This window comes from Triticum urartu, chromosome 4A (assembly GCF_056163025.1).
Source record: "Triticum urartu cultivar PI428250 chromosome 4A, HENAU_Tu73, whole genome shotgun sequence".
Lineage (NCBI taxonomy): Eukaryota > Viridiplantae > Streptophyta > Magnoliopsida > Poales > Poaceae > Triticum > Triticum urartu.
Genome location: NC_141876.1, coordinates 17,805,269 through 17,821,424, shown reverse-complemented (window position 1 = coordinate 17,821,424; position 16,156 = coordinate 17,805,269). Strand labels below are relative to the sequence as shown.

The following is a 16,156-nucleotide window of genomic DNA, read 5'->3' as shown; positions in this document are numbered from 1 at the left end:
CTTTTGTCCTACCCTCCCGTGGCAGCAGGGTCCTTACGGAAACTAAGGGATATTAAGGCCTCCTTTTAATAGAGAACCGGAACAAAGCATTAACACATAGTGAATACATGAACTCCTAAAACTACGGTCATCACTGGTAAGTATCCCGATTATTGTCACTTCGGAGTTAACGGATCATAACACATAATAGGTGACTATAGACTTGCAAGATAGGATCAAGAACACTCATATATTGATGAAAACATAATAGGTTAAGATCTGAAATCATGGCACTCGGGCCCTAGTGACAAGCATTAAGCATAGCAAAGTCATAGCAACATCAATCTCAGAACATAGTGGACACTAGGGATCAAACCCTAACAAAACTAACTCGATTACATGATAAATCCCATCCAACCCATCACCGTCCAGCAAGCCTACGATGGAATTACTCACGCACGGCGGTGAGCATCATGAAATTGGTGATGGAGAATGGTTGATGATGACTGAGGGAGTCCTGGATTAGGGGGTCTTCGGATAGCCGGACTATATCCTTTCGTCGGACTGTTGGACTATGAAGATACAAGATTGAAGACTTCGTCTCGTGTCCGGATGGGACTCTACTTGGCGTGGAAGGCAAGCTAGGTAGTACGGATATGGATATCTCCTCCTTTGTAACCGACCTTGTGTAACCCTAACCCTCTCCGGTGTCTATATAAACCGGAGGGTTTTAGTCCGTAGGACATAACAAAAAACATACAATCATACCATAGGCTAGCTTCTAGGGTTTAGCCTCTCCGATCTCGTGGTAGATCAACTCTTGTAATACCTATATCATCAAGAATAAAAACGTAGGGTTTTACCTCCATCAAGAGGGCCCGAACCTGGGTAAAACATCGTGTTCCCTGCCTCCTGTTACCATCCGCCTTAGACGCACAGTTTGGGACCCCCTACCCGAGATCCGCCGGTTTTGACACCGACATTAGTGCTTTCATTGAGAGTTCCTCTGTGTCATCGCCGTTAGGCTTGATGGCTCCTACTATCATCGATAGCGATGCAGTCCAGGGTGAGACTTTTCTCCCCGGACAGATCTTTGTGTTTGGCGGCTTCGCACTGCGGGCCAACTCGCTTGGCCATCTGGAGCAGATCGAAAGTTATGCCCCTGGCCACCAGGTCAGGTTTGGAAGCTTAAACTACACAGCCGATATCCGCGGAGACTTGATCTTCGACGGATTCGAGCCTCTGCCTTGTGCGTCATGCGGTCACGATGAGTACGATCTAGCTCTGCCATCGGACAGTGTTCGAGAAATCACACCGACAGCCGCTCCGACCCTTAATTCGGAGCCAGTTGCGCCTCCCATGGACGGGTGGATAGACCCCGCCACAGAGGCCGCATCCCCAACGGTGATCGAGCCGAATATCGATCTTACCCTTCGCGAGAGCCGTGTTGTTGAACTGTCGAATACTTCTCCGGCCACGGACTCCGAACCGCCTGCGCCCGTTCCTATCGAATCCGGTTGGGCGCCTATCATGGAGTTTACCTCCGCGGATATCTTTCATCACTCGCCCTTCGGCGACATACTGAATTCATTAAAGTCTCTCTCCTTATTAGGAGAGTCCTGGCCGAAATATGTCCGGCAGGATTGGGATGCGGATGACGAAGAAATTCGCCGCCCACCCACCACCCATTTAGTAGCCACTGTCGATGACTTAACCGACATGCTCGAGTCCGACTCCGAAGACATCCACGGTATGGACGATGATGCAGGAGACGAACAGGAACCACTGCCCATAGGGCACTGGACGCCCACTTCATCACATGACGTATACATGGTGGACACGCCAAAAGAAGACGGCGACGAGGAACGGAAGGACGCAATGAAGGGTTGTCCCCTCGAGAAGCAGTCAAAGCGGCGGCGTAAGCGCCGCTCCAAATCCCGCCTCGGCAGAAACAACGATCATATAGACCCAGCGTTAGAGCAGAGTGAACGATCGCCGGACCACGGCAACACGGAGAATCAAACCGAACAACCCGACTCTATCAAAGATAATAGTCCGGATGACATCACACCGGACAGACACCCGGAGAAACAGAATTCCCATCAAAGTCTCGTTGCCACCGCGAGGAGTCTAAAAAAGCAGAAGCAAAGGCTCAAGGCTGCGCAAGACACACTCAGAATCAGATCGAGTAAAGTGCTCAACACAGCAGCGAAGTACGGCGGTAATCACCCCACCAAGAGCTACCCGAAGCGGAAGTTGCTACCTGAATTCGATGAGGAGGCCTTAGATTCCCCGCAACCAAAAACTAAAACGGCCATCTGGCCGGATAGACGACCTCACGGCCAACATAAAGCGGCAAACAACGTCGCACATAAGCCAATACTCGATCCACGCGAGAGCTCGCATCAAAAGGACGGCGCAACAAAATCCATCTATGGACCACGCAAGCGCGCTCCAGCATACGATGCAACACAACAAACATCCGAACAACGCGGTACACCCAGATACAAGGGTGCCGCACACCCCCTATGTTTCACTGATGAGGTGCTGGACCATGAATTTCCAGAGGGATTCAAACCCGTAAACATAGAGGCATACGACGGAACAACAGACCCTGGGGTCTGAATTGAGGACTATATCCTCCATATCCATATGGCTCGAGGAGATGATCTCCACGCCATTAAGTATTTACCCCTCAAACTCAAAGGGCCAGCTCGCCACTGGCTTAAAAGCCTCCTCGAAAGCTCCATTGGAAGCTGGGAAGAGCTCGAAGACGCTTTTTGGGCAAATTTTCAAGGGACTTATGTCCGACCTCCGGACGCGGACGATTTGAGTCATATAACTCAACAACCCGGAGAGTCAGCCCGAAAGCTTTGGAACAGATTTCTTACTAAAAAGAATCAAATAGTCGACTGTCCGAATGCCGAAGCCTTGGCAGCTTTTAAGCATAGCGTCCGCGACAAATGGCTTGCCAGACACCTCGGCCAAGAAAAGCCGAGAACAATGGTAGCATTAACAAGCCTCATGACCCGCTTTTGTGCGGGTGAGGACAGCTGGCTAGCCAGATGCAGCACCAGCGACCCAAGTACATCCGAAGTTAGAGATGGAAATGGGAAATCACGACTCAGCAAAAATAATACGCGCCGGAATAAGGAAGACAACCCAAAGAGCACGGCAGTAAACGCCAGATTCAGAAGCTCTCGGCTAGGTCAGCAAAAGCCGCCCTCTAAAGGCAGCAGAGACGAACTATCCAGCTTAAACAAAATTCTGGACCAAATATGTCAGATCCATAGCACCCCTGGTAAACCCGCTAACCATACCCACAGAGAATGTTGGGTCTTCAAGCAGTCCGGCAAGCTCAACACCGTACACAGAGGGGAGGATATACCAAGCGAAGACGAGGATGAGCCTCCCAAGAAAAACACTGGGGAACAAAAGAAATTTCCACCAGAAGTCAAAACAGTGAACGTGTTACACGTGACCAAGGGAAGAAACAAAGCGGTACTCCCAGAGAAATATGCCCAAGTGCCTATCACCGCGGAGTCCTGCCACTGGTCATCTCAACCGATCACTTTCGACCATCGGGATTACTCAGCAAGTATCCGGCATGCAGGATGGGTTGCCTTGGTATTACACCCAATAATTGACAGATACCATTTCACACGAGTCCTGATGGACGGTGGCAGCAGTCTAAACCTGATATATAAGGACACAATCCGCAAAATGGGGATAGACCCAACGAAAATTTGCCACATCAATACTACCCTTAAAGGAGTAACGCCAGGCCCAGGGGCTCATTGCACGGGCTCCCTGCTATTAGAGGTTATATTCGGCTTCCCCGATAACTTCCGTAGCGAAAATTTAACATTCCACATTGCTCCGTTCCAAAGTGGCTATCAAGCACTACTTGGACGCGAAGCTTTTGCTCGCTTTAATGCAATACCGCATTACGCTTCCCTTACGCTTAAGATCCCGGTCCACGTGGCATCATTACAGTGAATGGAAATATTAAGCGATCCTTGCACGCCGAAGAGAGTGCGACTGCCTTGGCAGCCACACACTAAAAACGGCCTCACCAGCTAAAGCATTTGATAGGTCGTCAAGACCACGGACACGGTTAGACGAGTCTGGCGCAGCTATATGTAACTCACACAGGTTTGATAAGCCACACCCCTATTACAAATACAAGGGGCTCAACGCGCGCAGACAAGTGGCAATTTTTACTCATCTTGAATTATACATGGTTTCTTTAAACCTACCTTTTTGCATGGCAACTTTTCACCTAAGTTTCTCTCTTTTACAAATGACCATCGTGCTACACCTGTCCAGGATACGGCACAACGGAGACACAGGCGTAGACGTGCAGCAGGGACCCGTTCCAAGGATTCTTTTTAGATTAAGACCCTGCAAAAACCTTTTTTACTGTCTCTTGTTGATACACACCCCTCGGATTCTCAGTACAATTGAGAAGGATGCTGGCGTCTTGCATGTGGCCACGTCAGAATAATGCACGTTCCTGGACACCAGGGGCTTCTTACAAAGGGCACTGTTTAGGCCCGGTTTATACCATAAAAGACCGAATACCTTAGGGAGTGTTCGGCGTCGCGAGTTTGGCCTTATATGCATCAGCTCCGAATCATGTCTTTGGTCAAATGTTGGGTTTTCCCGGCTCCTGTGTTTTGCTGCCTTACGTTCCACTCTATCGGCCAAGGCGGCACCAGGAGAACTGCTGCGATTGTGCCCTAGTTCATCCGGACGAGCACCTCAGTAGAGAAAGCCGAAAACTGACTGTCATGATATAGCGCGAGACTGTTCAACCACTCGATGACCTATTGGAATGTTAGAATTCCTCCGCTTTAATGAAGGGCCGTTTCCCGGCCAGGCATGTACGCACCCTGAATTCGGATGAGTGCGGAGCCACCAAGGGCTATATAGTAGCCCCACTGTCAAACTCCTATGGCTAAGTGAAAGTGTTAAAGCATTATAGTCTGGTTGCCTAGTTCATTGCGCCATCACCTCCTTATTAGGACCAAGACGTTGGATTAAGTGTTAATACGCGTCTTCTGCGAACACCCCCGCATTATATGCGTGGGGGCTGAAGCCGATGACTGCAATCTTTCAGGTTATACACATGTATACATAAACGGCCGCACAGGAGGCATCATATTACTTTCGGGCAAAAGTATAAATACAGCCTTAATAAATTTCATAAAAACATTGTGTTTACAATGGGAATACATGTCACTCAAACATAATATTCTTCGAGCACTGGGCCTCTATCAAATGAGCGCCCTCGAGAACTTCTTCGAAATAGTGCTCGGCAGCCACTCGGCCTATGGCCGAACCCTGCGCCGCAACAGTGGTAGCATCCATCTCCGCCCAGTATGCTTTGACACGGGCAAGGGCCATCCGCGAGCCCTCTATACACGCCGACCTCTTCATCGCATTGATGCGCGGCACCGCTCCAAGGAACTGTTGCACTAAGCTGAAATAGTTGTTCAGCTTCGGTTTTTCCGGCCACAGATGATCTACGATGGACCTCATGGCGAGTCCGGACAATCTATTGAGTTCGGCCCATTCGGCTAGCCGATCAGTCAAGGGAAGCGGACGCTCTGAAACGTTAAATTGCGACCAGAATAGCTTGTCCACTTCACGATCTGTCTGATCTCGGAAGTATTCGGCCGCATCGACAGCACTCGCCGTCAAATCCAGATATGCATCTGCCGAACTCCACAGCCGATCCAGAGGGGCATACCGCGGATCTCCGAACTTCCTCCGCGGCAAAAAGGGCTTCCCAGCCACAATATCACCATCTTCATGCAACTCTTCCTTCTTTGCCCTCATGGCAGAGCGGGTGTCTTTGGCCGCCATCGTGGCCTTTTCGAGGTCAGTCGCCTTCGCTTGGTTTTCTTCTTCAAGGAACCGGCAACGGTCGGCAATGTCTTTTAACTTTACAGCCATCTTGGCCATCTTTTCTTTGCTCTCGCAATGCGCAGCCTTCTCGGCTCTTAACTCTTCGGCCGCCTTTAAAGCGGCCGCATTACTAATCCTTTTTTGTTCGTTGGCTCGGGCAAGTTCCGCCCGAAGGGTCTCCACGGCGGCAACTCCATCTGCATTCACAACATATTAAAGATACTGGCATCATGCTGCTCTTACTATGTGACGTTGACCGGAAAAACATTACTTACCCTGTGCCTCATCAAGCCGCTTGTTAACAAGCTCAATGTCGGCATCTGCCGCATCCAGTTGCCGCTTTAGTTCGGCAAACTCATTAGTCCAGCCAGCCACCAGAGCTCCCATCACCTGCACATAAAGCGGTATGATTATTACCAGGGACTACGATCCTCTGTTCGCCGCCGTTCTTGACGACGACCACAGTCTCAGGGGCTACTATCTACACAGGGCACACCTAAAAATGTGCGATACTATCAAAAAGTATATCATTTCACGTACCTCAAAGCTCGTCAGTAGACTCATAAAGGCTCCATGCAATCCGCTTTCGGCGGACGAAATTCTTTCCATCACTGTACCCATCAACGTACGGTGTTCTTCTAAGATGGCCGCTCGCTCCAACAGCTCCCTCAGTACGTCCGACCGCATACGAGACGGTGCCGGACTCTTTTGTTTGCTCTCTTCAAGAGCCGGACGCTGGGGACTTCAGTTGACTATAGGATTATCTTCTGGCCTCACCGGATCCGGAGAGGCCCTCCGCGACGACACTTCAAGGTCGCCCGCTTCTTGAGCGGGGGAGTCCGGGGGAGGCGTTTCATCATCTCCGGAAGAAGATCCCCTGAAGACGAGCTCTGCTGAGAAGGGCTAAGATCCGAACTGCAAGATAAACGCTTTGGTTATTTTCCTCAGAGGTAAGGTAGTATATCTCCACTATTAAAGTACTTTTTGATTACTTACAGCTCGTTGGAGGGCTGATCCTCGCGCGGACTTTGTGCGGCAAAAGCACCCTCCAAGGCAGGACCCCCTAGTGGAGACTTCTTCTCCCGTTTGGAAGCCTCGGTTTCCGGATCTTCAGAGGCAGTCCTCTTCCTTCCCCGAAGCGAGAGAAGGTCAGATTCTTCTCCTTGGTTATCCTCCTTCACGGAGGTGCTCATTCCCTCGGTTGGAATTGGTAGCGATGGGGGCCCGCTTTCGACCTCATTATTCCCCCCTTTATCTTCCTTTGAGGGCTCTGGGCGAGGTGCTAGCTCGAGCATCTTTTCCAGTACCGGATTCTCCAAACCCTCAGGAAGGGGGGCCGAACACCGAATCATCTTCGCCTTTGTTAGCCGGTCCTGGTCAAAGAGCGATTTCTCAGAATGACGTCATGGTAAATAAAAGACAGTGTGTTCGGCTAAAGGATTACTTACTTGGTCGGCGATACGGTTGCTGTTCAGGCCCACGTCCTCGGTAGTATCCGGACACTCTATTTGGGGTCCAAAGAATGATTTGTACATCTCCTCGTGCGTCAGGCCGAGGAAATTCTGAATAGTGCGCGGCCCTTCTGGGTTGAACTCCCACATGCAGAGGGGCCGGCGTTTGCAAGGCTGGACTCGACGAACCAGCATGACTTGCGCCACCGTAACCAGACTGAAATCTCCTTCGAAGAGATCGTGAATGCGGCTCTGCAGTATAGGCACGTCCTTGGCTGGACCCCAGCTCAGTCCTCTGCTAATCCATGACATCAGTTGTGGTGGAGGGCCCGAGCGGAAAGCAGGGGCAGCCACCCACTTGGCACTTCTGGGAGCTGTAATGTAAAACCACTCCTATTTCCATAATCCGGACACCTCTGGAAAGGAACCTTTGGGCCATGGAGCTCCTGCTATCTTTCTTATTAATGCGCCTCCGCACGCTGCATACTGCCCCTCGACCATCTTCAGCTTCACGTCAAAGGTCTTGAGGCATAGGCCGAAGTGAGGGGTAATGCGGAGGAAGGCCTCACACACGACAATGAATGTCAAGATGTGGAGAAAGGATTCCGGGGCTAGATCGTGGAAATCTAGCCCGTAATAGAACATCAAACCCCTAACAAAGGGATCCAGGGTGAGGCCTAGGCCTCGGAGGAAGTGGGAGATGAACACAACATTCTCGTTGGGTTCGGGAGTAGGGACGACCTGCCCTCGAGCAGGCAGCCGATGCGAAACCTCGGCGGTCAGGTATCTGGCCTCCCTCAACTTCTTGATATCCTCTTCCATAACGGAGGAGGGCATCCACCGGCCTTGAAGGCTAGATCCGGACATGATTGAAGGTCCGAAGCACCTGACCTGGTTTGGGTGTTAGAACTCGAGGCGGGGGAAGGATTCGATTGAGCACGGGAGGAAAAAAGTAAAAGCCTTGTCCCTTTATAAAGAGGATGAATATCAAGCGTCCTCTCTGTAGCCGTTTGGGACTTGCCTATAATCTAGGAGTCCTAGACACGGTTGGGTTACCCATGACCGTATTGATGAGAATCCCATAATTAGGGGAACACGATCTCTGCTTTGACAAGACATGTCAAGAAACCGCCTCGCGTTATGTGTGGAGCTGGTTGAAGAAAAACGGTTCAAATAATCACTGAACCATGGCATGATGTCATGTTGCCAAAATATGTCAGCAGATTAAGATTTGTGGAAATATTATTCTCTCTATGGTGGAATGTGGAACTTATTTTGCAGGGTCGGACACTATCCTTGTATTCAAATTCTTCCGTGGTGTATTCGGAGGAGGAACCCGCCTTGCAATGCCGAAGACAATACTGCGCGCCGGACTCATCGTCACTGAAGCCTGGTTCAGGGGCTACTGAGGGAGTCCTGGATTAGGGGGTCTCCGGACAGCCGGACTGTTGGACTATGAAGATACAAGATTGAAGACTTCGTCTCGTGTCCGGATGGGACTCTACTTGGCGTGGAAGGCAAGCTAGGTAGTACGGATATAGATATCTCCTCCTTTGTAACCGACCTTGTGTAACCCTAACCCTCTCCAGTGTCTATATAAACCGAAGGGTTTTAGTCCGTAGGACATAACAAAAAACATACAATCATACCATAGGCTAGCTTCTAGGGTTTAGCCTCTCCGATCTCGTGGTAGATCAACTCTTGTAATACCTATATCATCAAGAATAAATCAAGCAGGACGTAGGGTTTTACCTCCATCAAGAGGGCCCGAACCTGGGTAAAACATCGTGTTCCCTGCCTCCTATTACCATCCGCCTTAGACGCACAGTTCGGGACCCCCTACCCGAGATCCCGGTTTTGACACCGACAATGACGATGGCGACAGATTCCCCTCTCCGGAGCCCCGAACAGACTCCAGATCAGCCCTCCCGAGAGGTTTTAGGGCTTGGCGGCGGCTCCGTATCATAAAACGTGATGATTTCTTCTACCTAATTTTTTCCTCATCGAAACTCAATATATGGAGGTGGAGTTGGAGTCGGAGAGGCAACAGGGGGCCCACAAGGTAGGGGGCGCCCCCCCCCCCACCCTCGTGGCAAGGTGGTGGGCCCACTGGCCTTCATCTTTGGCAGGTATTTTTCTTATTTTCTGAAAAGTGTCTCCGTGAAGTTTCAGGTCATTCCGAGAACGTTTGCTCTTGCACATAAATAACACCATGGTAGTTCTGCTGAAAACAGCGTCAGTCCGGGTTAGTTCCATTCAAATTATGCAAGTTGGAGTCCAAAACAAGGGCAAAAGTGTTTGGAAAAGTAGATACATTGGAGACGTATCACGTATCATCCGACCCGTCGTTGTCCTCCCTCTCCTCCTTGGGAGGCAGTCCAACCATGGTACGAACCGCTCAATTATACTCGTGGGCAAGGGCGTGTGTGTTCCTTCGTGGCCACATCTTTACAATGCGGGTGCGGATGGCTTCCTCCTCTGCGGCCACCCGCGCAGCCGCATCAGCCGCCTCCATCCTCTTCTTCCCATGGCAGGCACGCCGGTCCTTGTGTGACTCATGCTCCGACGGATTGATGATGTGGAAAGAAAGATTGGAAGGCTCTCGGGGGGGGGGGGCGATGATCCAGCCCCGAAGGATCCGAGTGCCTGATGCGCCGACGCAATCGGCTCACGCTGAACAGTGCCCGCCGTCGGTAGGGCTTGTCCTCCCGGGAGCGGCGGAGTGCAATGCTGATGGCCATTGCCTCCTCCAACCCGCACATGACGACATCCTAGTCGACGGATCTGTACTGGTCGTCGTCGGATCCGTTGCCCTCCATGCCGGAGATCGCTGGATGGGAGCTTGGGTAGCAGAGTGGAGTGGAGTGGGGTGGCTAGGATTTGGTCCGGGGAGGGGATGGGGACGAATATATGTGGTGTCAGTTGGGCCAGCGTGGGCCAGGTCTGACGTGGCGGACGCATCCCATCGCGCCCGAGCCTCCACATATCCGTCTCATATTTGGACTAGATATGAGGGGTGCCGTTCATTCCGGACGTTTCAAGCCGGTTTGAGGCGTCCGTCTGGGTTGGGTTTTTCTAACCGGTCACCGGGCATATGAGGCGTATGAAGGGGGCTTTGAGGCGCGAGGAGAACTTTTGGTCTATGGGTGTATCTACACCCTATATGGAAAACAATTTAGTAATTCAACGAAAAGTCAAAAATTCTGAAAATATTTTTGAAATAAACTTGACCTTTCATTGTACTTGTCAGAAAAATTCCACAAAAAGAAAATCAGGCTTTGACTTCTTTTCAAAAAAGACAATTTTTGACCAAAGTAGTGTGAATAGTGACCTATAATAGCAAATAAATTTTGTCTTTTTTGCTCTGAAGTCAACGTTAGTTTTTTGTTCGTGAAAATTTATATAGTAGTGCAAAAGTAAGTCAAGTTTATTCTAAAAATATTTCTGAACTATTTTGACTTTTTATTTAATTATTTTTTAAAAATCCTCATAATAGGGTGTATCTACAATCAGGAACCAAAGTGTATTTCCCCTTTGAGGCGTCCATTTGTAGATGCTCCAAAACAATGTATGATTTGTATCCTCCGATCCTTTTGAACATGAGAGGCACTGAGCCGAAACCTTCATGTGCCAATTGGCAAGCAAACCATGACAGGGGAGAATGGCATGCAATGTAGGAGTACCATGATTTTCCTGCTGGGTCCTATCGCTCCGCTGGTCACCGATTGCAAAAAAGACGAAAAAGCACGCACACACAACCTGCTGCCACCTACGCGCAACGTCTGGGCGAATCGCCGCGACTGCCTCGCCCGCTCAGTCGCATACAAGCTACTCCAATCACAAATCCACAGCGCGGTAGCACGCACCCCTCGGCTGGCCCGGCGACGGCGTGGCATCCCGGTGGCACCACTCATTGCAGCACGCGGCGAACTCCACGGTCCAAGGGAAGGGGCCGTCCGGTCAAAAGATCCCCTACAAACAAAAAACATTCCTCCATCCTGTCTCTGCGCCGCGGCAGGATATTCCAGGAGATAGCGATCGATATCCATGGCGGGCGACGACGGCAGGCATGGCTCCAACCTGAGATCTGGCCGGCCTGTCTCAAAAGCCGGAAAAGCTCGGTCGCCGGAACCGAGAGAGCAGGCCAGGAGGCAGCTATGCTATGATTCCAGGGCCGGGACAGCGATGCGCCATGGCCATTGGCCGAGAGTCCCAACCCAGCCCAACCAGGAGGCAGCCGGCGACAGCGATGGGTCCTCTTCGATCGGGAAACCCAACTCACTACTAAAAGCGGCAGAAACCGTAGGGCCCCGGGAGTATCACATGGTCGCTTTCCATCCCAAATTAACCAGGAACGGAAACCCAAACCCAAAGCCGCCGGCCGGGGAAGAAGCAAAGGGAATGACCTACCTCATGACCACCACCTCCGGCCGGCTCCCCTGCTCGCTGATACGACGAGCTTGGCTCACATCACATGTCGCCGTCGATCGACCAAACCCATATGCGGTGGAATCATTGGAACCATACCATACTCGCTCCAAGAATCATCCTTGCTAAAGCAACCATAGTAGTATCAATCAATCTGATAGTGCATGCTAAGTGGAGCAGTAGGGCCCTGCATGCATGGCTAGATAGATAATCTACTCTACCCAGTTTGGAACCTCCCTGTCCTCCTCGGGCGCGCAGCTGAATTCTGCTATTTATACGTAGGCTGATCACGACTAGACCTGCTGTGTCTGTGTGTTGCTGATTTCTCTGCTGCTTTTTTCGAGCCAAGCAACAAAGGGAAACCAGAGCCTCGCCACATCTCTATCTGCTGCACATCATCGTCAGGGGATCGATCAAAGCTAAAACTACGCCAGATAGAGACACAAGAACAGATTTCCCATATATATATATATGTACACCAGATAGAGTAGAAGACCATACTATTATCGGCAGCTAGGACCATAGTATCACACACTCACTCTCTCTTCTTCCAATCGCCGGCCACTTGTCACTCTCCTCTGCTCACTGCTCCGAACAGAGGAGCTCCAACTCCATCACCTCCTCTTCAGCACCAGGCGGAGGAGACGTCGTGGTACTTGTGCGAAGCAAGCTAGCTAGCTAGGCACGAGAGAATTCAGGCTGTGGTGAACTGATCACTGATCACTGATCAGTCACCTGATCTAGCTTGCAGCCCGCAGAAGCAAGAAGAAGTCCAGCCAGAGCGAGCCATGGGCGGCATTGCTGCTGGTCGATGCCGGATCAGTGGCCTGGCCTTGCTCGTCTGCGCCGTGCTCTTGTCGGCGACGATGGCGAACGGCATCAGGACTGGGGCAGTTGGTGGCACGGGTGCTCCTGGTCCGGCTGCTGCCGCGGCACAGGCTGCCACCCTAGCTGCGGCTCCTCCCGTCGCTGCCGCTGCAACGACGCCACCTTCGGAGGGAGCTGCATTGGAGGATCCATACAAGAACAGCAAGAGGAAGGTGCCGAACGGGCCCGATCCGATTCACAATAGGTATTGTTACTCGTGTCATCTCTGGTCGTTCTTTCTTCCTAAAACTGCGCTCGTGCTTAGTTTACTTCTCTAGTAGACTAGTGCTACCTCTGTACCAGATTTGAACTGCAAAAACGTCTTATATTTTGATACGAAGAAAGTATAGAACTTCTAACGTATAACCACACTTTGTACTGTAAAAACTCTCCATACTACAAAGTAGACAAAAATATAACTGCTAATGCTAATAATGCAGAGCCATATAGCATGCACCTACTCAGTTATTTAGATAAAAAAAATATGGAAGGATCCTCTGGCTGGTCCCCTGCATCAAGCATCATGGCCATGCAGACTTACCTCGATTCACCGGCTTGTTTTGCCTCTTGTGCATGTGGCTAACCAAAACCATGATGTGTTTGCTTTTTCAGGAGAGCCAGATGGGGAGACGCACCGGCAAGGAGAGTGTAAGGCAGGACAGGAGCAATCACGAAAACCGTCGATCAATGCTGAGAGGCTCAACGAGCGAGCAGAGCACACAAACATTGAGGTGGAATGGAAGGTTCCATGGCTAAGAGCCATGCATGCATGTGGTGGTGCTCATGATGGTGGAGGGCAGTTATATAGTTATAAGTATTCATTCATGTATTAGTAGTAGATACAGAGGGGTAGAGGAAGATGCATGGTGCACACTCCATGGCACCGTGGTTGCTTTGGCCAAAGTGCTTTGTTCTCCTCTCTTGATGAGGTTTTGTTCTTTTTCTTTTTCTTCTTTGGAGGAGGGGTTAATGGTGTTAAAAGGAGCACTCCAACTCCAAGCTGAGCCTGCTATCACTACTCACTTCACTCACACAGAGAGTAAAGCTCAAAGATTCCTGGCATGCACATTTCGATTCTACTCCTACTATTAGCTTTCAGTCTTCCCGATGATGTTTAATAATTGGGCCGTATGTTTGCATGCTTTCAAAGGACTCAAAGGAGTACTAACAAGTGACTGACACCACTCTCTGCACACACTTACATGTGTGTACTCCTAGTAACAACCATCAACGATCAATCACAATACTCCGGAATTCGAGATGCTGGGGTGCAGTGCAAACGTTCGTGTAGGTGTAGGTGAGGTTCTTTTCACGCAGAAACGGGAGCAGGGTGCATGGAATGGCAAGAGGTAGCAGAGTGCCGCTAGACCCATCTCACCCACATGCACCTTGATAACCCGGCAACGTCGTCACTGCTAGGTGATTTCATGGTTGGCCGCGCCACTTCTTTTGCAGGCAGACACAAGGAGGAGGAGCCGCATCGTCTCTTTGCTCGCTTTATCTTTTCTCTTGAGCTGCCGCTGCTGTCGAGACGCGCATTTTGAGGTTCCGTACGTCTGCATGGCTGCTGATCCTGGCCTTGAACCTCGCTACGAAGAGCTGCGAGAGGCAGCGATGGCTGACGATGCATGGCGATCTGCTGATTTGATTTGCTACTAGTACTGTGCTGACAAGTGACATAGGCTAGTACTGTGCTGACATAGGAGCATCTGATAATATGGATGCAAAAAAAACAAACTTTTGCATCTTCGAGGTCCAGAACCCTTCTCCAGTAGAAGATGTAGATGCAAAAAAAATATCAAGATTCAGAATATGAAAAAAATGTCAAGATTCAGAATATGAAATCAATATTGTTAGATGCATCATGAAATTAATTTCCATACCATATAGCTTTAGTATTATGGATGTTGATATTTTTTTCCACAAAGTTGGTCAAACTTTACAAAGTTTGATTTTAATCAAATCTTATATACAGATTAAAAAAACGAAGAGAGTACATCTTCAAATTTACATTTTATATTGGAGATGCTCTTGGCTGCATGGGACAAGGCTCGCTCTCCTGCAGCCAGCGGCCGGAGCCCAAGGAGGCAAGGACGACATGGCTTGCTACAATCCTAACGCATGGGAATGAGTACATGGATAGCAGGATCAGGGCCAGGCGGTACACACTGACACCTAACACTGATAACTGCGCTAGGTTGGGACTCGAGTACGGGACATGCATGCATGGTTGCTTTCGTCAGTTCATCGCTTTGATCTAAGCCGTTACTATTACTAGCTAATTGTTGTGCGACGTCCTGAGTGGTTTTTTCCTATGACCTGTTCTGCATCAACGCCGACGGGCAGGATAGTGTGGCAGAACGTGGCGATGGTAGAAAGGGGATGAGAGATTTTAGGAGCCTGCACAAATGATACCTTTCCTAACAGTATAGAGTTTTTTTTTGGGGGGGGGGGGGGGGGGGGTATGGTGGCTGAGAGTTAGTGAGCAAAAGAAATATGTTCGTGCTTGTGAAATACTAAACATTTGGGGCGCTTGATTGACAAAATGGAATAACCAATGCACACATACTTTGCTTATTGTTCCGTGGCAACACATGGAACTAATGGTGTGGTTGAATTTCTTCCGTGAACAGCAATACGCAAGCGTATGGCCAGCATGACAAGAGACACACGCAGGCCCTGTCATATAAGATCTAGGGTGGTGCTCATCCTCCTCCGCTGGTGCGCTGACCTCCTCCACCGCCACCGGCTCTATTGGTGGGAGTGTGTGACGAGACCCGAATCTACCGGTGGGAGCCATAGTTTCCTCCTCTTGGAGCACTAGATAAGTTTCCGTTTGGAGGTGGCGTGATGATGGTGTCCCGTTGGCATGGAACAAGGTCTCCCCGCCACGCCCTTGTTCCAGTGATGCTTACTCGTATCTCTTGGACGTGTGGAAGATGGTGTGTCCTCATATTTCGTAGGTTTGTCTAGGTCACGTTGTCTTGCGAAGCAGACAACATGGTTTTACATCTTGGTCCTCCTGCTCTAGTTCCGACCGACGAAGATTGGCCAGCCTTGACCTCGTCAGAGTGCGTGGAAGGTTTGTGTTCCCCGATTCCGTCTGGCTGCAACTGGGGTCTTCTCTCTCCGTCGTTTTCTTCTATGAGGCGCCAATTTCCTACACAGATCGCCATCGTCGGCTTCTTCTGGTCTACATTGATGACTTCCCGGAAACTGCTTCTACAAACTCCTGGGTTTAAATAAGTTTGATTTGTTGAGAAACCCAGAGACGACAGTCAGTTTTGCTCATGGTGTGCCCCCCGTTGATGTAGGAAGAAGAGGACTTGGGTACCTTCAAGGATTTGTATGCAATTTTCAATTTTTGTAAGGGTGTTTTTGTAAGGGTTTGTGCTAGTAAATATATTGCCTTTGGACTTTTCAAAAAAAAAGAGAAGGGACCACAGTGTTTCACCCTAGGGTTGACCTAGCCTGGCCTTTAGCCCGGTGCTTAGGCCCAAAACTACTTGAAATAATGC

At 50.1% G+C, this 16,156-nt stretch overlaps 1 protein-coding gene across 1 annotated transcript; it reads left to right on the top strand.

Moving 5' to 3' along the window:
- Nucleotides 1-11,526: 11,526 nt before the first annotated feature.
- LOC125553424 (uncharacterized) lies at nt 11,527-13,691 on the top strand. The gene is made up of 2 exons (XM_048717209.2): nt 11,527-12,843; nt 13,251-13,691. Exons 1-2 carry the CDS (start codon nt 12,560-12,562, stop codon nt 13,288-13,290), a joined length of 324 nt encoding a protein of 107 aa, XP_048573166.2. The 5' UTR covers nt 11,527-12,559; the 3' UTR covers nt 13,291-13,691.
- Nucleotides 13,692-16,156: the final 2,465 nt, after the last annotated feature.